This window comes from Camelus dromedarius, chromosome 11 (assembly GCF_036321535.1).
Source record: "Camelus dromedarius isolate mCamDro1 chromosome 11, mCamDro1.pat, whole genome shotgun sequence".
Lineage (NCBI taxonomy): Eukaryota > Metazoa > Chordata > Mammalia > Artiodactyla > Camelidae > Camelus > Camelus dromedarius.
This window is the reverse complement of record NC_087446.1, coordinates 30,481,174-30,504,238: the sequence shown is the minus strand read 5'-3', so window position 1 is coordinate 30,504,238 and position 23,065 is coordinate 30,481,174. Positions and strand designations below refer to the sequence as shown.

The 23,065-nt window shown below is 42.8% G+C and overlaps 1 protein-coding gene across 1 annotated transcript in view; it reads right to left on the bottom strand.

Moving 5' to 3' along the window:
* The window catches only part of PLXNC1 (plexin C1), a 138,490-nt gene continuing 115,425 nt past the window's right edge, over positions 1-23,065 (bottom strand). The window contains exons 24-31 of the mRNA XM_010989952.3: positions 14,881-14,935; positions 12,500-12,531; positions 12,296-12,403; positions 10,971-11,134; positions 9,199-9,346; positions 3,777-3,917; positions 3,622-3,696; positions 1-2,481 (exon numbers count right to left, since the gene is read on the bottom strand). Coding sequence (XP_010988254.3) covers positions 2,377-2,481; positions 3,622-3,696; positions 3,777-3,917; positions 9,199-9,346; positions 10,971-11,134; positions 12,296-12,403; positions 12,500-12,531; positions 14,881-14,935 — 828 coding nt within the window. The 3' untranslated portion in view covers positions 1-2,376. The remainder of the gene's footprint in view (positions 2,482-3,621; positions 3,697-3,776; positions 3,918-9,198; positions 9,347-10,970; positions 11,135-12,295; positions 12,404-12,499; positions 12,532-14,880; positions 14,936-23,065) is intronic.

The following is a 23,065-nucleotide window of genomic DNA, read 5'->3' as shown; positions in this document are numbered from 1 at the left end:
TTTACATCAAAATGTTTATTTTTGGATATAGACATTTAAAACATTCATCTCCAAGAACTGCTTCAATCTGGTATACAGTAAGAAATACTTTAAATCCCTAATACAGAAAAAAGTAACAGAATTAATTTTTAAATGCTGCTGTAGACACTAGTGTTAGAAAAAAAAAGTTTATAAATGGTTTTGCACCAAAAAAATATGCAAAGAAACTTGAAAATAGAATTGTTTGCCATTTGTTTCTCTGGCTGCTGTTTAATATAGACCCAGTGACTGATTGTCTTCAGCACACATCTAATTTGGCCATTTACTGCGTTTGGCTAATGTGATCCGAAACATGATATAGTGCTTTTGGAGGATTGACAAACACGCTACATACATTAGTGAATCTTCACACCACCTCAGTGAGGTAGCTTAGAAATATTATACAGAAATTGAGGCACAAAGAGGTAAGTGACTTGCCCAAAGTTCCCAGCAGCACAGTCCCTAGAAGAGGAGGTAAGGCTCCACACAGGACTCAGGTGCCAGAGACCTGGACAGGGACACCTTCACATAGCATTTACTAAATACTTGGATAAAGCTGTAGCTAATCCTTTCAGTTCTCTTAGCATTTCTGTACCCTAAAGAAGGGAAGTCTTTGGGCAACTCTCCTATCCTTGGCCCTCAACTCTCCTGCTGTTCTCTTATGAATGCCTTCACATCAAGACTACAGCAGCCTTAGATGGGGACCAGACCTCTCACCTTTGTTACCTATTTGGTAGTATTTTTGAGGTGTGTCCATTGGACAGACAGTGGTCAAAAGCAGTGGGATTTGGAAGGTGCCTTTCAGGGCAGTAAATGCTTATTTTGTCTGATCAGGTAGTTGAGGTGTCACTTCTCACTCATTACCAGATAATGAGGAGCAAAAAGGACTATTTATTTAAGACAAATTCACATTTAAATCCTGATATCCCATACAGTGTTGATAAATGATTTTAAGGAATGTGTGATCAAGGGTTTGTTTTGCTACTTGAAAAATTTTCTTTCCTCAATCTGGGAAATAGAGCCACAAGGAAAGTTTGAGAGTTGCCAATTACACTTATTACTTCTGGTTTTAATAGAAGGAAAACACAGTGGTATTAAAATTGGTCATGAGCAGCAAAAATTCAGGAATAAAAAAATCAGCAATAAAAAGACTACAGTATAACTAGATAGGGAATTCTTTAAAAAAAAAAGGCATGAATTAAACAGGTATTTTTAAATTCTTTCCCTTCTGAGGAATACTTTCAAAAAGTACATAGTAAGACTAAGATACCAAGTTGGATACTAATATTTTTCAGGCCGTGGGCCTCAAATATATATATTCATATATAATACTCCAGTGTGAACAACAATTTCATGAAATGTAAAATGCACTTTTTTTAATCACACACAAGTATTTATATCCACAGGGTTCACCGGAAATCTAAAGCAAGGAGATACTGGGTAGAAATGTAGGCTCAGGGGAGTGAGCGACTCTTCCACACATAGTTCTGATTGAAGATTATAGACAGAAATAAACTAGTGATTTTTTTTTTTTTACAATAGCAAACATGTCCAGTATCAAACACATTTAGTAGGAAAAACTAAAATGAAAAAAAAGGAATATACTTTAAGATATACCTTAAGATGAAGTGTTTAGGTAAACTGCTGTTGGACGTAGCGAAGCCTACCCCCCGCCCCTTGCTTTAGAGCTCCTCAGTGAGATGGAGGTGAGTTTGATGGAGTACAGTTGGTGACCACTGAAAAACACGAGCCCTTTCAACAATGTTGCAACACTGTTAGTTTTTGGTTTAAAACACACACACGCACACTCACAAATGCTAAGTGTACACACTACCAAATTCTGCGGTCAGCTTTTCCAAGAACTACTGGGGAAACTTTCAATGCTGCAAATCCTCGAGGTTGCCCTAACGCCCCCACCTTGTTTCCAAATGACTCATGTCATTTCACATTTTGTTTTGCTCTATTAGCAATGTCCCTTGTCTGCAGAGGTGCAGTGTAGTCACAAGTGCTACACAGCTGTAGTTTTCTAACAAAACCATTTACATCATTGTGCTTAACTGGAGACTGGTTACAATACTGACCCTTGCTTACTGGCCCTGTATTCTCTGTAAACGAGGCTGTTTGCAACAACCACTCTTGAACTCTTATTTACAGAAGGGTTCCCACAGCACACACACAGGCACAATGGTGGTTACGCTTTCTAAAAGCTGTGCATGTGCCTTGGTCTCTTAAAAAAGACAGTGCTTAAAGTGGAACCTATGTGCAAACTTAAATTAATGACACAGAGTAGCTCAAGCAGCCATTTTGCTCCCAAGTCGTCTGAAGAACTTTGCCAGATTAAGCCAGGCCCCAGAGTGCTTACATCCACTTGCATTTCTTCTTTTCATCAAACAAGACTTTTACATGCAAGAGTTGTTTCTGAGCTTCTTCCAGCCCTCGTTCTCTTTCTAGTTTATTTAGAATCTGTTGACAATTAGAACAGTTATTTTAGATATTGAGGTTTTAGCATTACAATTCTGGTTTTTTGCATTCCTGATGCTGTGAGTGGTAAAATCTGTATGAAACAGATGCCAACATTTTCTTCGATCATTTACGTACTCACTTTGCAAGTTGTTTTGCTAAGTCATTATCACAGGATCAACAACACTTTGGCTTAAAATAGAAGCTCACAAGAAATACCAACTATCTGCTTACAAATACGGGGCCAGACTTCCAAGGCCCTGTTTTATGCATTATGTCACAGCCATTCCAAGCACAGCAAGCATTCCTGAGCAGCCAACATGCAGGCAAGTTATTTCTTCTTAAATGCAGCAAGCAGGGGCATCCTGGTCAAAGGTAAGTATTTCCCGCCCCGCCCCTCCCCTTCTGGGCAGTGTAGTCCCTCCTCTCCCCTCCCCTCCCCAGTGCTTCCCTTCTAACCCCTGACCCCTGAAAGAGGGATGCTTATCATGTTTAAGGAACTCATTGCCTCTACCCTACCTTAGCGCTTCACTTGATCTTCAAGTAGCAAATGGAATTGGTGAGCTATTCTCACCATTGACATGGATAGCCTGTCCCAGCATGACTGAGTGGGGGGAATCAGGGAAGGGGGAATTAACATATATTTGGAAACAGAGCATCTGATGACTGTGTCTGTGTGAATTCCCAAAGAAAAAAACCCAGATTAAGGAGAATTAATCATAAAGGAGAATGGTTTATTGAAATAGTTGCTTAAGTTAGAAATAGGTCATACTTTAACTATTGAATACAGAATCTAGGCGATTTAACAAGCTTAGCTTTCATTTTAGCAGATAACAATTAAGCATAAGCTGGCCCCTTTTAGTAGGACCACTACTTACTCATCAAAGTTAACTGTGTCAATGTGGCTGTAGACCCCATGAACTCAGATGTAAATGGCTGGTCCGAAGGTGGGCAGCATGATAAAACTATCAGGGGCAGCCACGTGCAGGGTCTGGCTTAGTGCCAGGGTCCCCTATCTCAGACAGGCTTCCCTTTCTGGCCATTTGGGATGCCAGAGCTGTCCTGAGACCTACAGAATCCTTTATAACCAAATTCTGATGACTGACTCAGATTAATTTCTAAAAATGTTATTTAAAATCTTACCTCATCAAAATATTTTACGATGTATTTGTAGATTTCTGTCAAGGCCACTTCTTCATTAAATTCATTTTCATGTTTCTTAAAGAAAGAAAAGCCTTATTGAGAGATTCTGAAAAGGTGGTTGTTGTTTTCAAATACTATCTACTTTCTAACAGTACCTTAGATTCCTGAGTTAAGAATTCTTCCATCTCTGAAGATGACAATGGAGGCAAGTCTTTGATTGCTTTGTAGTAAGATTTTACTTCCTCTTTGTAGGTTGGGATATCCTTGGCATAGAGAAGTTTATTAGTTGGTGCTTCCTGAAAAAAAGCAACCACCACCAAGAGCTTTTTAAAAAACATGGAGAATTTATAACAGTACCAATGTAGCTGGCCATCACTATTATTACCCTCCTCGTAACAAGGCTTCTTCACGCAGTAGGCCTTCATAAATGTTAACTGAATGACTGACTGCTATCCAGACACTTCTGGTGAGTCACTGTTATTTTCAGGCAGATTAAATGCTAATATATTCTGCCTTCCCCTCATAAAAGAACTAAAATTATTATTTTTGCATGATTTTGAGTTACGGTAACAATGGAACTTATTTCAGTCATAGTTCATTACTAATAGTTGTAAAAAGCCTGAATTAAAACATTCGCTCTCATCCTCACCCACCAGTGAATTCTGGCATTTATAAAAGACTTGATTGTAGGTCTGATTGAGCCCTTTATGTAACCATGAACATGGTAAGTAATTGGCAGTGGCAGATTTTTCTACTTGTTCCTTTTATTTTACTAGATTATAAAGCTCTTCCAGGGTCCTTGAGGAGGCGCATGGTTATTAGTATTGGTGGCTCTGATGCCTCATTTTGCAAAAGTTTCCTGGCAGCTTAAATGTTTTCATGTAATTATAACAGTGATATTAAAAAATAAGATATATTTTTAAAAGTTATTTTTCACAAAATTAAAATTCTGTCAAAGGAGTAATTGATCAGTAGTGAAAGAAATGGAAAAATTTATTCAAGCCAACCTGAGGATTACAGCCCAGGAAATAGCCTCTTGGAAAAGCTCTGAGGATTTGTTCCGAAGAGATAAGGGGAGAGGTCAGTATATATGTGATTCGGGGGAAAGGGGTACATGAAATCAAATGCACATCTTAGTAGAAGGTTACTGCTTTTTCTGGGGAACAAATACCTTAATTAATGGTTTTAGTGCATTTCTAAGTATGAGAAGAAGCAACAAACTTAGTTCATAAAATTTTCTCTTGAAAATACCCAATTATCTGAGGGCCAGTTCTGCCAGAGCACAAAATGCCTCATCCTGATCTTTGCCCCTGCTTCCTTTCAGGGTGTACTGCAGGTCAGCAAATGCAGTGGCTGATGACTTTACTCTTACAGAACCGGATGGTGGGTGACATTATTTTACTGTCCACCCTCGCCCCCCGTTTTGGTAGTAATTTTGACCAAAGGTTGACCAAGGTTGGGAATGCTCATTCCCACATCAGGTGAGAATTTCCTTGACAGGCCACTCAATGTACCAGTGCTGGCCGAGGTAGGGCCTGTTAACAGTAGCCAAAAGCCCCTGGATTGTCTGTCCTTCTAGTCTGTTATGGTCCAGGAAATGGTTCCCTCCTGATGCTTCTTCCCATATCTAGAATTAAACTGTTACAATCATTGATACTTGGTCTTTCAAGTCACTTAGTCATCATCATTTTTATTGGAGGCTCAGTCAAGAAACAGTAATCCTGTAAAACAGGCAGACTACAAGTAATATAGCTAGTAACATTAATAAAGTCTTAAGTACTTAAGCTAAGAACTTCCACTGGGTGCAGCCCAGCATCTCTCTAGGCTGTCTGACCACTCTGTTCTGCACCAGTTGCTGTCTTTAAGGGAAACAATACATTGGCATTGTACCTAAAGCTCACCAAAGACGTCTGTATGTATAAGGTGAGCAATGGGTCATCGGGAAGCCTTACAGAATTGAGAAAGGAATGTTGTCTTCTCAGGAGTTACAGGGCTTGTGCCAGGAGAAAAACTGACCTTGATGGTTCAGCAGGTTTTCCTGCCACTGGTTAATGCATGATGCAGATGCACAGTGTACACTAGAGGGGAGGGAGGAGGTCCCAACAGCCAGGAAAGAATTTTGTTTAAGGCAAGACAAGAAAAATTTAAAGTATGAATTTTCATTGTATCACTACTCTAGGAAGATAGGTTATTCAAGCCATTGATACATTTACAAATGTACTGGGGATGTTGGCCCTGCCATTAACTCGCCTATCAATGGCCTGATGAATTATTTTGAAGGATGCCTAGACTGAGATAATTTTTCACATCAAGTTTAAGCAGAACCCACAAATCATGCCATCATTCATTCAATAAAGATTCATTTAGCCAGGCACTGAATGAAGAAGACCAACCAGTACCTGCCCTTAAGAAGCTTACAATCTAGCAGAGAAGACAGACTTACACAGTGCTTATTAAGATACCAGTCATTAGTAGCAGGGTGTAGAGCAAAGAATAGTTAGACATATTATCTTAACCAAGACCTATAACCTCTCAGAACATCCAATTTCCTCATCTAGAAAATGAGAGTAATAACTACTTTATGTGGTTCATGAGAGGGGTAGCTGAAATATGCCAAGAACATAGTAATCAATAAAACAGCCATTTTTTTTTACTATGAATAAATAACCATTTAAGCATCTTTCAGCATAATGCGTGGTAGAAAGAACATTACTGGTCAGAGAAACTGTGGGATATACATCAGGGGAACATTAACTGCTGAGTCTCCTATAGTTTCTGGTATACATTAGGAAAGGGTGTGTGTTGAATGAATGAATAGGGTTTTATTGGACAGAGGGGTTATGAGACAGGAAAGGGGGTGGGGAAACAAGCCCAGGGTAAATCTCGGGAAACTAAAAGGCAAAGCATAGAAGGTATATGGACTGTGTCAGAAAACAGAACTGGAGCTCAGTCAGGAAAGGCCATGTGGCACTGGGAAGATTTTATCTGGTAGGTGCTGGGCGTATTTACAGTGTTTAAGCAGGAGCCCAACAAATCAGATTTATGTTTTAGAAAGATAACCTGAGATACAGTGAAAGAGGGGAGGACAGCAGGGGCCAGGGCACCAGTTAGGAGGCAGTCATCCCAGTGGAGAAGGGAGAGGGTAGGGGAATGAGAAAAAAAGGGACAGACATGAGTAGTAACCAGTGGGGGACAAACCAGTGGGGGACAGAGTTTGGAGGAGATGAACACAGAGGAATCTCCCTTGAGAGAATAGGTGATGCTCGGAAGATAAAAGTAAAAAACAGGTTTGTTTTGCAAAAATGGGGGTGGTAGTAAATTTGGATTTAGACTAGGAGCCTGAGGTACCTGTGAAACGTCTATCACACTTCATTCCAGGCACCCTGAACATCCTTCCACCACTGCCTAGTGGGGAAAGGTTTTCTAAATCCATTAGGTACAGATACTGCTCACTTTAATATATTTCAGAGTATGTGAATAAAACTCAAAGTTTCCTCTATATTATCATCTTTCTTTGCTTTTTAGGGCTTTTGCTCAGCAAAGAAAACCATAGGAAAAACAATAGTGATGTTTTGATTAAACTGACAAACAGAACACGTAAGAAATCTCAGGCAAGATTTTCTTCCCCATAAGAAATTTGTTAGATTCAAATAGACTCTTAGGTATATTCAGATGGAATTACTTGAGGCAAATTTCAGTAATTTCATAGTTCATTAGTGTGTGTAGAATGTTTTCCTAGGAAACAATTTATACTTTGTGCTAAAGGTTTTCACAGGCAGAGTTCTACCATAGGGTGGGGATAATCTATTTTGGTTTTCACTTGTTCTGTTGTGTCATTTAGTATCTCCATTGTCTTATTTTCTGTCTGGAAGACCTGTCCAGTGATGTTAAAGGTTGGTATTTTTAAGACATTACACCCCCAGAATATACATTCAAGTGCTTATGGAACACTCTCTAGGATAGACCACATACTCAGGCACAAAAGAAGCCTCAACAAATTTAAGAGGACAGAAAGTATTTCAAGCATCTTCTCTGACCACAATAGCATGAAACTAGAAATCAACCACAGAAAAAAACAAATTAGAAAAAAAAAAAAACCAGCATGGAGGCTAAGCAACACGCTACTAAAAAAAACACTGGGTCAGCAATGAGCTTAAAGAAGAAATTTAAAAATACCTTGAGACAAATGACAATGAAAATACAACCACACAAAATCTATGAGATGCAGCAAAAACAGTCCTAAGAGGGATGTTCATAGCAATACAGGCCTTCCTCAAAAAAGAACAACAATCTCAAATAAACAACCTAACCTACCACCTAAAAGAATTAGAAGAACAAACAAAACCTAGTCAGCAGAAGGAAAGAAATAATAGAGATTTTTAAAAATATAAAAAAAAAAATCAAACCAAGAACTGTTTTTATGAGAGTAAACAAAATTGACAAGCCTCTGGCCAGGCTCATCAAGAAGAAAAGGACACAAAGAAAATGGAGAGATTACAACTAATGCCACAGAAATACAAAAAATCATAAAAGAATACTATGAACTATATGGGAACAAATTAGACAACTTAGAAGAAATGGACAGGTTTCTAGGAACATACAGTCCACCAAAATGGAATCAAGAGGAAATTGGTCTGTTCAAATGATCTATCACTAGAAATAACAATAAAAAGCCTCCCTGCAAAGAAGAGCTCATACCAATCCTCAAACTCTTCCAAAAGATTGAAGAGGAGGGAACACTCCCAAACTCATTCTGTGAAGCCACCATCACCCTAAGACCAAAGCCAAAGACACTACCAAAAATTAGACTTACCACATGATCCAGCATTCCCACTCCTGGACATGTTATCTGGGGGGAACCTTAATTCAAAAAGATACATGCATCCCAATGTTCACAACAGCACTATTTACAAGAGCGAAGACATGGAACCAACCTAAATGTCCAATGACAGATGACTAGAGAAAGAAGTTGTGGTATATTTATATGATGGAATACTACTCAGCCATAAAAATGACAACATAATGCCATTTGTAGCAATATGAATAGACCTGGGGAATGTCATTCTAAGTGAAGCCAGAAAGAGAGAGAAAAATACCATATGATGTCACTCATGTAGAATCTTAAATGACAAACTTATTTACAAAACAAACAGACTCAGAAAACAAATGTATGGCTTTACCAGGGTGGGAAGGGATAAACTGGGAGTTCCATATTTGCAGATACTAATACATATAAAGTAGATTAAAAAACAAGTTTATACTGTATAGCACAGGGAACTATATTCAATATACTGTAGTAACTTATGGTGGAAAAGAATATGAAAAAGAATATATGTAGGTTCATGTATGACTGAAGCATTGTGCTGTACACCAGAAACTGACAACATTCTAAACTGAGCATACTTCAAAATATATATATATATATATAAATAGGAATAAGATTTTAAAGAAAAGCAGGTTTTCAGGGACCGTCATCTTTTTAGCTGCTGTGGTTTATTATTTGAATATTTATAAGGAAGGTAGAATGCTTCAGACTCATAGGAGTACATACAGGAGATACTAAAAGCTGGGCCTTACCTTCCCAAGTTGCTGCTCCGTGAGAGAAAACGCATCCATGAATGCCTGGGCAATCACTGACAAGCAGCCATCTATGTGTGGCGTCTTCTTAATGTCAAAGACAAACTGAGGGTTCTTCAGGATGTTTACCCAGAAGCGAAGAGGAAGGCTGTTCCGAGAGAGAGGAATCTCTTCAAATACTGCCATTCATATGAGGCAGATGCTCTGTTTATCACAGTTTGTAAACGGGTGTTTTTGTCCTTGTTACTGAAATATGCAAGTCTGCTTTGCCAAATATACCCAGCAACAGATGGCAGCATCACTCAGAACGAGAAAGGGTTAAACTGTCAGAGCAACTGAAGGGGGAACTGGAGGAGAAGTCTGAAAGTGGCTGTTGACAAGACAAGAATTTTCTCCACACAGGTCCAGGTGATACCAGATAATGGTTACCAGTGAGGACGTCTCATCAGCTCTCCAGAACCTACCTCTTGTCACCCACCTCGGTGCCGTCCCCTGGCCTAAGCCACCATCATCTCTCACCTGGACTATGACCCCAGCTCCCAACAGTTAATTGCAACCACCAGCAATCCTAACAGAATCCGATGCTGTCCCTCTGGCTCTCCATCCCTCTCTGGATAAAACCCCTGCATGATCTACTCTTCATCTTACTCGTTCCAGCTCCACCAGCCTCTCCGCTATTCTGTGTGCATACCAGGCCAGATTGTGCCTCAGAACTCTTTGCTTTTGTCCATCTTCTTGAAACTGTTTTGGTTTATACTCTTTCAAGACCTGACCACCCTGTCCTTGTCACTTTCTATCCTTTTTCCCCCCTCCTTGCACTGCACTGATCACCTTCTGATACACTACCATTTACCAATTAAAATCCAAGCTCTGTGAGAACATGGATTTCTGTTTAGTTTATTACTGCATCTCCAGCACCTAACGATACTTGGCACACAGCACTCAAATAAATATCTGAATATGAATGTGGGAGTCAGTCCTTCCATTTGCTTTCTTCTCAGCTCTGGCTTAGCTAATTACCTCCATCATATGGGCTCTGGGCCTCTCAGTAGCTCTGGAACTTTAGCTTTTAGTACATACTTAAAACAGTCTGGCTAACCTTAATGCTGAGAAGGGCTTGCGCCTACACTGGGAAGTTCTATTACATTGTAATTCTGAGTCTTACTCAGCTCATGCACAAAGTATTGCAGTTAGAGGTAATGAGCTGTTTCTTTACTAAGGAGAAATTTAGAATAAATTTGGATGCCTTGCCTCAGCTTAAGGTAAAGTTAAAAAAAAAACCCAACCCTTTGACTAATTCTTATGGTATCTGAGTACTGCATTTGATCAAATAAAAGCAGACATTTCTATACAGAATCAGAGTGTAGAAAGATAGCTTGGAAACTGCAAAGTGATTAATTCTCTGAGGGACAAATTTAAGAGCCTTCTCTAATGGAAAATTGTATGCTAAAAACCACAAAATGTTAATTTCTCATCTTTTGCTATTCAAGCTAAACTTGTTTGAACATTCCATACAAAGTCTTTTTTATGCATTAAAGATAATGGAGTTTGTTTATTTTGTCCTAAAGAATAGAATTCTCAGCACAGGAATGGTTTTGTTTATTGCTTAAAAATAGTAATAAAGCCAGAAACTGCTTTGACATGATAGCTTACCAAGCCAAAAAATTCTGATGGAGGGATAAATGAATCCTCCATAACTATCTATGCCCTTCTTCTAGACTGTCCCCAGATTCTTGAGGAGAGTCACTAACCCCCTACCGTTTTGTTCCCACCTGTTTGTTTTCCAAATATGTACGACATCAGGGTCTGTGATCTTTTTGCTTTCAGCCTGGGCATCCAAAAAGTCAAAAAAGTACTTTATAGCAAACGGGGCTCTGCTGTTGGGTAAACTCCAAATGCTTCTAAAGAGTTTTTCAAGCACAGAGTGAATTGCCACCTGAAAGACAGAGAACATCAGACTTGGAAGATTAAAAAATAGGGTAGTGGTTTTGAAAACATGAAAAACGAAATCCAAGTCCAGAGATAATGATGTACAAAATGGAGAAAAACAAGCCGAAGACTAAGTGTGTAAAATTGTCAAATGAGGCCAACACTCACAGTATAAGACAAAGGTCCTGAAAATCCACACAGGTTTAGATTTGGTCATAAGCTTCTTGCTGATAACACTGTTCAGTCAATAGGAGGCTATCTCAGACATCTCTAGCAGTTGAAATGTCAGTTGTAGGGCTGTATACATAAACCAAGAAGCCACGGATGTTTGGCTTTTATTAGTTATGTTCAGCCTGGAAAAACTCAAGGGATGGTGCTTGGTTCCCAGAATATTTCCTATTACATATATTTACATCATAGGCTTTTACTGTGTACTTTCCAAAGCATTTGAGCGTTTTACAAAAACCAAACAGGCAGAGCTCTGTGGGACAGATGAGAAAATCAAGAGGCTCTGGCTGCCCTCCACACACTAAACGAATCAACCACGCTCTAAGCAGATGCTCTGCTGTAATCTGAAGACGCATGCTCATCAGGAGACCTGGGCCAGGTACAGATAACAGCATTTATGTTGCTTGTCATTTTGGGGGTGGGGGGTGGGGAAGGATCACCACAGACTTCTGTTAATCCCACTAAAAGCCAGATAAAGTAAAATTTGCTCCTGATTTGGTATTCCACTGGCTTTCACATCTGACACTTTTATATATGAACAGAATTCTTAGCTCTAAAATGACCTCCTGCCTCCCTCCCCCCTTCACTTTATTTGCAATTCAAAGAGGGAGTTTTATTGCTCATCTATAATAACAAGTAAACAAAAAGGAATAATTACGCTATGAACCTGAAAAGTAACAATAGGGCAATGGTGGGTAAAGGGATTGAGAACAATATTAAATCTCTGATTGCAGATGCTACAGTAGGAATTTGTAAAGTGCTTTATCTTTGCAGTTTATAAAAGAAGGGGGTAGGAAGTGTTTACAATTTAAACTTTCATTTTGCTTTGCTAGAAGGCACAGGGGATTTGTAACATTTTCACACTTAAGTGGAAATTAAGTCAAACACATCATACACCCCCAAGGTAGCCGTAAAAGCGGTCCCAGAACAGTAAGTGTACCTTGGTCGACAGCAGCTTTGTCAGATACATTTCTTTTACTTTGAACTTGTGCTTCCCTCGATGTCTCTTTCCTTGTACATCTTGGAATGCTTCCGAATCTGGTAAAATCTAAAGGGATGACAAAGTAGCAGCGTTACCCAAGGAGACTGTTTGTGATACGGAAGGCATCCGATGCAGCTGGAGCACAAGAAAGCCTGAACTCACCAAATGGCAGTGGTCTTCTGAGTATTCCACATCTGAACACCACAGAAAGAGGGAGAGAAAATAATCCGTTAAAAAAAACAACTACAGGCTAATTGGCCTTCTCATAAAATGCCCCGTTTGTGCTATAAACAGAAGAGGTTACTTGAGCTCTTCATAGCTACACCCCTCCCCCCGAGCCCCACAATGTGTCTTAAGCCCTTAAGAACAGTGTAAAGACTGGGTGGGCCAGGGATTGGAGTGGGAAGCAGGTTCCCCATCGCTGGAAGTGTTAAAACAGAGGCTGAATGACCACTTGAGGGTGGGAAAGGAAAGGTTCAGGTCTCACTCATTTAACAAATAGACCTGGAGCCCCTGCTGTGTGCCAGGGGCTACCAGGCTAACAGCAAAGTAAGACAGACGTAGCTCCTGTCCTAAAGGAATTCATATCCTAGCCAGTGAAATTCATACTAATTACACGTTTGATTAATATCCATGTGGTAAGGATTGTAGAGAAGAATTACATGCTGAGAAAGTAACAAGGGAACAACTTAGCCTGGGAGGGTCTCAGAGGGATGTTGGAGCTGAACCGAAATGAATAGATGGTGAGCCAGGCAAATGGGGGAGGGGAATGGGTGCAAAGGCCCTGAGGTGCGAAGGAATGCGACCCCTTCTAGGATCAGAGAGAAGGGCAACAAGGTGGAGGTCAGAGCAAGTGGGAGAGCAGCACAGAGTAAGGACAGTCTGGGAAGAAACACAGCTGTTGGAGGAGCGGTAAGTGCAGGGAAGGGAGGAAGGCACTGGCTTTTTGTTTTGAAGATGAGACTAGGATATCTTGACATGCAAATGGAAGGTGGAGGAACACCAAATGCAGGTGAGAGAAGAGCTGATAGGTGGTATAAATGCTCAGAAGGCCAGAAAGGACGGCGTGATCCAGAGCACAGGTGAGAGGCCTTGGGAGGAAGGGCAACCCTGGCCTGTGGAGGAGCGAGGAAGAGGGACCGGGCAGGTGCAGGGGGGGTGGGAGTTTTGGTGCCGGCTGCTGAGGGAATTCTGATTTGTTTTCTCTGTGGAAAACTGAGTGAAGTCATCTGCTGATATGGGGAGCTGTGGGGTCAGAGCTCTGAGGAGACATGGTGGGATTATGGGGAACACAGGGTGAGGCCTGGAGAAGCAGGGTGGTTACACTGAGGGCCCTGGTCGAGTCAGTCAGCATGAATTTATAACGACTCCAACTGTGCTGCGGGGCTTTCTGCCGCGACTACCTGGCTATAGGTTCAGGGAAGGCTAGTGGTTAGGTTCATCCAGGGCTGGGATTTTGACGGGGTGATGAAAGGACAGAGGGGCAAGGGTTTTAGAGCAGTAGAAGGAGAATGATCAAAATGATGGCTCTCGGCTGGACAGGGCAGGGAGGAAGCAGAGGTATTGATTGCCTCGGGGTCGCATAAAGAGATCCAAATACAAGATCTCCAGATAACAAGTTCTCAAAAGGCCAGTCTCTGAAGCTTAAAACACACAGCTTTCCCACTTACTACAGCACAAGGATATCAGTCCTCCGAGGCCAGAATGACAGCCACCCTCTGTGAGATGGCTTCTCTCACACTACAGCCTGATGTACGGATGCTGGGGTCCCCCAAAGGGTGTCCAACAACCTACTAAGTTATCCTGTTTAATAGGGAGCCCTACGCCCCCCGTTTGCACTCACCAGGTGTTGGGACCGGGGGGGGGGGGGGTGCGCGCGTGCGTGTGTGCGTATGTGTGTGTGTGCGCGCGCGCGCACGTACAGGCCCTGTCAGTGAGGCCCAGAACCTTTCTGAGAGCTGAGAACTGACTGTCTTAGCTCAAGGATCATTTCTCTGGAGACAAACCTTGAATGGATTTAGGGATTTTCTCAAGGCACTGTCACGGTGTTTTCCTGCCCCGAGGCTAACGGAGGTAGAAGAGAGTTTAAAGACTGGCTTGTTAACTTTCCCACAAAAGACCCCTCTGTACTTGGCCTATCACTAGGAGATTTGGGCTAAGTGAGTTATCTTATTTGTTCAGAGCTTGCAGGGCTGTGTGATAATCTGCAGCTTCCTTCAGTTTGCCAGCAGGATCCCCTCTGTTAGCCCCATCCTACCTAAGAGATGGAATAGTTACAACGGCTAAGATCCTGCCCTGAGTTTAGGGCTGTTACTGACAGTAACTTCCTCAGGGCGGGGCGGGCAGCCCTGGGCACCCACTGTTTACAGCTTCCTGTCCTCTTTGCAGGGCTCATGTTCTTAGGGCCAGAAACAGAAACGACTTTGCTCTCAGAGAATCACATGACAACAGCTCCACCTCATCTTTGTGACAATACATCTGAGAGAGCAAAAAGCGGTACTTTATAAAGCTGGGTGAGAACAAAAGGTTAACACGTCAGTTACCTGAAGTAAAATTTGCTATCTTCTTAAAGACTTTTATAGTAGATCCATTTGATATCTGAAAGCAAAGATAAAGAATAGATGAGTTTTCAAAATTTAATGTATTTCTCAACTTCACCCGGGAATTTGATGGCTGGATGGATCTTACATTCTCTCTTATTCAATGAAATATTTATCAAGAGTTCCTATGTTCCAGGCATTGGAGGCTGGGATGCTAATGATGAGCAAGACACTGTCTCTGCCCTCAAGGAGCCCACGGTCCTGTGAAGGAGGTAAATCAGGCCATGAGATACAGTAAGGCAAGTGCTGGAAGGTGGAGGCCAGGATGCTGTGGGACCAATGGGAGGTGGGCCAGCCCTGGACCAGGGGAGGACTCAGCTGTGCTGGGATGCACCAAAGCCTCTCAGAAATTAGGAGATGCTTGGGCTACTTGCATTTTTTGATGTTCCTACTATATTAAGAAATGCTGAAACAAGTTTTCAAAATCTGGCCAATAAAGTTGGTGTCTCCCCTATCACAGAGCAATTTCATATCTAGGCAAATTAATAAATAAATAAATGTACATATCCTGAAAGTACACTTTGTAAATGCCCCATACTGCAACCAACCCAAATAGCCATCAACATTAGAATGAATAATTTGGGGTATGATAAAAAATGAAAATGAGCAAATTAATTCTCCATGCCACATGGATGAACCTCAGAGATAATGTTAAATGAAGCCTGACAAAATGGAATGCTGTGTGATTCCATTCACATAAAGCTAAAAACAAACAAACAAAACACTCAAAACTATGACTTAGATGTTTGGAGAGAGAAGGTGGGCAGTGATTAGGACAGTCCAGGAGGGGTGCTTTATTTCTTGATCCGAGTAGAAGTTACAAGATATGCTCACTTTGTGATAATTCATCTAGCAGTACACTTGAAATTCTTCTCTTTTCTGCAGGTATTTCATATTTTTTAAAAAGAAGCTTTTAATAAAAAAATTTAAAATTTAAACATATCTTACAAGAAAGTACTTAACATTCACTAATAGTAAGTGTGCAGCTCAAGAATGTTTACTTACATGAATATCTGTGTAACCACCACCCACATCAAGGTATAAAATTATATTTCAGGGTCCTGAGAAGTACCCTAGATACGCCTTCTCAATCATTAACCACCCCAGCCTCATACAAAGGTAATCACTTTTCTGATTTCCATCTCCACTGATTAGTTTTATCTGTTCCTGTACTTCAAATAAATGGAATCATTCAGCACACTCGTGTCTACCTCCTTAGGTCAGTTACCAGGTCTGCAGTGTTTATCCACACTGTTGCAGCTACCAGCAGTTCCTCCTTTTTAAATTACTATGCATTATTCTATTATATGAATATACAAAGACTGCCATATGATAAAAGGAAAGAATTACTGACACATGCTGCAACATGAATGAACCTCAAAAACAATTTAAGTGAAAGAAACCACTCACAAAAGATCATATATTGTACAATCCCATTTAAATAATTTGTCCAGAATAGGCAAATTTATACAAACAGAAGGCGGATTACTAGTTGCCTAAAACATGGTGAAGAAATAAAGTGACTCTTAATGAGTTCAAGGTTTCTATCTGGGGTGACAAAAATGTTCTAAAATTAAATGTGATGATGATTACACAACTTTGCAAATGTTCCAAAAACCACTGAATTGTATACTTTAAGAAGGTGACCTCTGTGGCATATAAATTATATCTCAATAGAGCTGTTAAAAAAATTGCCACAGATTTTAAATGCACATTTTGACAAATGCTTTTACCACACTGACACCACTGCAGTGCTTATGTATGGCCTCTCCTGGAGATCAAGTCGAGAGTTCTCACTTGAGGCCTTCGGGGACTGCGGAACCCAGGGCCCAGTGGCCCCGAGTGCACCCACACCCAGCCAGGGAAAGAAGGGCCCTTCAGGCCTAAGGGAACTAGATGCTAAGAGGCAGAGACCTCGCTCCCTGGGAGGAGTACAGTGTTCTGAGGGACTGGTCCACAAAAACACAGGACAAAGGGGCCATGAAGAGGAGGCAGGCCAGGGATGCATAGATCTTCACCTTCATCCTGGGACTGTGGCTGGAGGATGAACTCTGTCATTTCTGAACATTATCAGCTAAGTGATGTTTCCCTCCACTTGGAAGCTCTACGGCGGCTCTTAATTCTAATACTATTTTGGACCTGGCCTTCCTCAGTTTGGAAAAAAGTAGAAACTTAGAATTTCTCTTCTAGCTGGTGGCACATTGGTAACAGAATTTATAAACCTGCCCAGCAAACACCAAAGGATTAAAGCCTAATCTCCTGCAGGTTGTCCCCACAGAGGAAGGAACACGAGTGAGGGTGAGCCCTGGAGAGCGCCCCTGAGCACAGTGTCCAGCCAGCTGTGTCCGACCAGCTGCTAATTTTAGGCAAGAGGCCTCCTACTTCTGGTGTTCATGACATCTTATGGGGAGGGTGCTCTGGGCAGGGGCTGGCTGGGGCCATCTGGCTTCTGCACATTGTCTCGAGCACAGATTCTAAACTCTTATTGAGCTCTTGGACTCCGCTGTTATTAACAAACATCCTTTCCTCTCCCCTTGAGGCATTCGTTGTTTCTTGGCTGATTTTTCAATTCTCCTCCATATTTGATGCGATTAAAGGAAACGCTCTGTGCAGGCACCCCGTTAGCAATACTCAGGCTCCGAGTTTATGAGAATGTTTGAACATAGTTATAAAATCCCTCCCCATGAAGAGCTGGATATCCTCTGTTTCTAAGCCAATAAATATCTTTTTATAAAAGGAAGCTGGTGATTCAGTCTGGGTAATTGTCAGAGAATGAATCCCAAATGGGTCCCGTTCAGTGTTGAGCCAATACTCCGCTACTGTCAGATGCTTTGTTTTGCCAAAAGCGAGCACCCTTACTCTATAATCACAAACACCATGGATGGGGTTTCTGATAAGGAGCGCAGGCAAAAGTTCAAATGTCTTTTCAAGAGCTGGCAAAGACTCGCTGCTGGCACGGCACTCAGGCATTAAGATAGCGCAGACGCAGCTTGCATCGGGGAAGTTTTACTCTGAAATTATCTCCCGAGAGCAAGTATAGAAGCATTTTATTACTGGATGAGTTGTTTGTGTGTTTGAGCACGTATGTGTGCGAGTGTACTTCTGACTTTCACAGCTGCTCTAGGGCTGGAACACTTTCCCCCCACATGATGCTGTAACACCATTGTAAAAACAGAACTAGTTTATTTACAGATGTTTGTAGGGGGAAAAGGTTTCCATTTTCTGTTTCACGCAAGTCAGCTGCTGCTGAGTTAAGGACAGAAACACCTTTTTGAAAAGTGCCACAGACTCTGAAGTGTTAAAAGATGCGATACTGTTTGTTCCATCTGAGGAGCTCCAAACGCTTTCCTAAGAGGGGCTCATTAATCCTCCCGTACTCCTGTGAGCCAGGGAGTGTCCTCTGGGCCCCGACTTTAGGAATGAAGACCAAATTAAATCAAAGAAAGATTAATGTCACTAGATGGATCTGTGGCAGGAATGTTTCTCCACCTCAGAGCAGAACTGGTACCCAAGGCAATTTCAAATTAAATTCCGTCCAGCCTCACAGTGCTCCAAGATTCAAAATGACAATGAGGCCATACCCGTGGAACCAATGGAACAAAGGCTGGCCTGTGCTGGAAAGAGGAGATGACTGTAGACTTTTCCACCATCAGAATGAAGAGTCATGACCACACAGGGAGAGATGGACCCATGTCATCAATTTCAAGTTGCTCCCGAAATAAACAGAAGCTACAATCCTCCACACCATTTGCAAGGGAAGGTGAGATTTCTTTGGGGTAAAATACTATCTTTATGACACAAGTTGAAGATAAAGTCATAAAAATAGATTTTCTAGAAATATAAGGTTGAACTTACATTTAACCTAATGAAATTGCCATTTTGTAAGTAAAAATGGTCAAACATTGTCAGTTTCAAATGGTGGAGCCCAAGAGGAAAGCTGGAATCTTAGCCTAAGGATTTTATGAAAAATTATGAGTATGGCCTGAAATATCACAATACTTTTTCCTTAAAAAGTCTGAAAACACAATAATCCATACAAATCACCATGTGGAAACCCCTACTGGTGTGTCTCATTCCTAAATCAGTATTTTGTGAAAACAGAATTCTATCCAACTATCACCGTCCCAGCAACCACGCGTCAGTACCGCTTTCCCTCCCTCCACAGCTTGTCTCACTGACACCCCAAGGCTGGAGGCAAATGAAAAAGGAATCTTTTCTTTTCAGGGCCAGAGGGATAACCTTGCTCAGTCCTTCAGCAAGAGAGGCTCTCGGGGCTTATCAGTGTATTTGGAAGGGACCCGTCAGACCATTCTCAACAGGCACATCAAATCACAGCCTGACACCCAGGACGGAGCTCTGAAGGATTCTTGGGACCAGTGAAAAAGCCAGTACAGCTCCTGTTTCTTTCTTGTGTACTTGGAATTAGCCCTGGGGCAGAAGCAAACTCCCTTTGAGGACTGTCAGAGTCCTGAGTGAGTCCTCTGGGCAGGAAGTTGGCCGGCAACGGCACCTGTGAGACTGCGATCCTGAGCCTCCCATGCTACTGCTGGGCTGCAGTTGTTAGCTCTTGGGTGCCTGAAAGAGGCCTCCCTTCTGAGGAAGGTTGACTACTGTCGCCTTCAAGGAATATTAGCCTTAAAAGATGTCAAATTAGGGTTAGAAATAAGGAAGCATTTTGATAAACTCACAGATGTGAGATTCATCATAAAATGTGAAGAGAAGTTGCCCATTTGAATTTGACATCAGAGAAAGTAGCTACCAGGATTTCTCCTCAGCTCTCCAGCCAGGCTGCTTCAGAGGCGCGAAGCGTGGGCTGCAAGCCTGGCTCTGAGCAAGGTTAGAGAAGAGCCACAGTCCCTGTGTGACTTCTTTTTCATCTGCTTCCAGCCCTGGGGCTTCAGTGAGGAGAGCTATGGGAGTGCGGCCAAGTTTCTCAGCCTCCCTGTGCCTCAGAATGGCAGTGATGGCAGTGTCTACCTCACTGGGCTATAAAGAGCACTGAAGGAGTTACTATTTGTAAAAGCTCCTAGAATAGTGCCTAGTATACAGGAAGCACGCCATGTGTTTACTAAATAAGAATCTAAAGCCATTCATGCTGTAAGAGCTTTAGAGACGGTGCCATCCCTTTGGTGTCACACAGGACACACCTGACCGGAAAGACCACTGACCTTACCCAGCAGACCCTTTGGAACATTCCTATGAGCTTTAAATGTCATCTGAATGACAGCTTTGGCATTAGCAGTGACCGCTTCGGCATTAGCACGCTCCTGTTAGAAGGAACGTTCTTCAATGACACGGTGGTTAAACGTCTTTTCTGCCCTCAAAACCTCACAGCTCAGAATGAGAGGTGTGATCTGTAGGGAGTATTTCCTGCTGGACACAACACCTGTCCTGCACACTTGGTGCCATCCCACAGCTGAGTGTGGATGCAATAACACGGGGTCCAGCAAAAGGTCACACGGGGTGCAGGTGCAGAAAGCCTGGACCGGAAGAAACCATCCTGCCACGGGCACATCAGGCACGTACCCTCACACGCCTCACACACAGCCGGTCTGGCCAGCCCCAGAACACAGCCCAGTCCCCTCACAGTAGACGCACACACAGCGGCAGCCAGTTAAGGAAGTACTTGGGGCGGATTTAACTACGGGGGAAAGATGCCTCTGGCTTCATGTGTTTGTGAAGACGTCAGCTTTACTCCTTGTCTGCACAAGACATAATGAGACTGGGGCAGAAATCTGCCTCCTTCTGTGCTCATCTGATGGAGACAGAGGGTAACAAAAGCACCTTCATCGTAGGTTGTATGAACATCAGTCGTGCTTATGCATGTGACCAGTTCTGGGCACCGGCTGCCACTGACATCACTGTGGAAAGCAACGGTGGTGATGCCCAGGCTTGGCAGGTTTGCCATTCTGCAGGTGACGGGGCATCGCTGGCAAAGGGGCTCTGGAGGCTGCATCTACTCCATGAGATGCTGTGTTTTTGCTGTGCCTTCAGATCCCCTCTAGGAGCCTGTTCTCCAAATACACGGACAGTAAATCATTCAAAGGAGACCGGCTACTCCGTTTGCCCTGAGGACAGAACAAAGTGAGAAGGAACAGGCTCACACTCCACCAGGGGGACTTTGTTTAGATAGTAGGAGGAACTGGCCGTCACTGAAGATTAACTTTAAAACCTAACTAATTTGGGCTAATTGGAAGGAGGTGAGTCTGAATCACCTGAAACTCTGAGTTAGAACCTATTTTTAAATGAAATATAGTTTTTTGCTTTCAAGCACTTACAGTGACTCAAAGTAGGGTGCTTTAGTAAATGAATAAGAGTGATAATTAGCATCTTGTCTCTTTGGAGGGAAATGTAAGTGTTCAAGCAGACAATTTTTCTTTAATGAAAGGGCAAAGCAAGCTTCAGCTCAGCCCTGTCAAATTACTCCAAATTTTGAATGTGCAGGGGCGCTGGAAAACAGAGTACAGATTTAGGTGGCTGAGGGTGATGCTGGATACTTTTTCCCAAGCAGCCTTCGAAAACCAGGGCACTGGAGACGGTCCAGGCACAGAGAGCACAGGGCCAGTGATCTCCCCAGTTTCCTTCAAGCTCTCTGTGTTTATTTGCCCTAAGGCTTAGCTTTTTAAATATGAGGAGAATCCTTTAAGCCCTTGTGTCCTAGTCTTGTCACTTATTACCACCACGTAGCAACACCGGGGTATGAGGCCAATAAATCATTTGGACGGGAAGTGACTACAGGCCGGATTAATTTCATTATCATCCCTAAGCAGATAGGTGTCTAGCACAGCCAGTGTCTCCAGTGAAGACTGACGTTCTGTGTCTCCTGACAGAATCCTCCTTGCCTTGCAGACGGCTGTGGTGGTTCTTCGTTTTCCCTGCTGGAGTGTCTTGTCCTGCCTTTTCCTATTGACAGCTGTGAGTTTGACACCCCCTTACTTTGGAGCCCACCCCATCCCACACGGTTGCCAGGGGACGCTGAGAAGCCTGAGCAGGGTGGCCCAACCCTCCCTGCACAGCTGAGCAGGGCAAGCACATTAGTGAGAGCACCAAAGGAGGGCGTGTGTGGCTGTGCTTCTGCCAAACTTGCCAAAACAAGGTCGCTACCCAGATGCAGGGAGAGAAGGAGATTGCTGCCGGGCTGCAACTCTGAACTTCAAACGGATGCTGTAATAAGCTCCCTCTACTAACTACTTCCACATCTGACTCTAACCTCCTTCCATCCATTAGATTTCCTCTGGAGCAGTGCTTCTCTCAATGTGGCCCACCGACAGGAATACATACGTTCAGAAATTTCCCTGGGGATTCTTACAAACTCCAAAGACTAAGATCGACAGCTCTTGGCAAGATGATTCCAAGACTGGAAAGTCTAAGCGTTGGGAGGGTGGGCACAGGGGCAAGTTGTTAATCTGTTCTCTGCTAGATGCCCTCCAGCAAATGCTCCCTGGACAGCACCACACAGAGGTCACCCAAAGCAACTATTTCTAAACTGGCTCTTAGACCCACTCAGCCAGAGAGCCCAAGGATGAGGTGTCCTCTGTCCCTGGTTGTTGTCCAGAAAGCTCTGCTCAAGGAACAGTCTTAGCTTCTTTCTAGGTGAAGGAAATGCCTGGCAGGGCCCAAAGGCCCTCTTGGTACCCACATGTGTCCCTGGAATTTACAGCCATGAAAGATGGGAGGCGCTTGGGAAGCCGCTCCCTGGGCCCCCCGACTCCACCCAGCCCCGCCCCATCGTCTCCATCTCCACAAGAGCGCCGCTTCTGCACACCTACCCAGCCACCCCTGGTGCCCTGGTGACCACTCCCCTCACGCCAGTATCTCTCCCACCTGCACAGACGATAGTGCCCACTTTCTGCCCAACTCTGAATCCACCCACTTATCGCCATCTCCAGAGCCCCTCTGTCATTTCTGGTCAACGGCATTCCTCACTGAAATTCTTCTAATGAGTCTCCCTATTTCCAGGTTTGCACCTCTTATATCCACACTCCATGCACAGCCACTGTCATTTACTGAGACGCAAAAATCTCCCCTGCTTGAGATCCCCCAGTGGCTTCCCACTGGTCTTGGGAGGAAATTCAGGCCTCTGAAGAACTGCTGGACGTGCACCGCCTGCACCTCCCCTCTTGCCTCC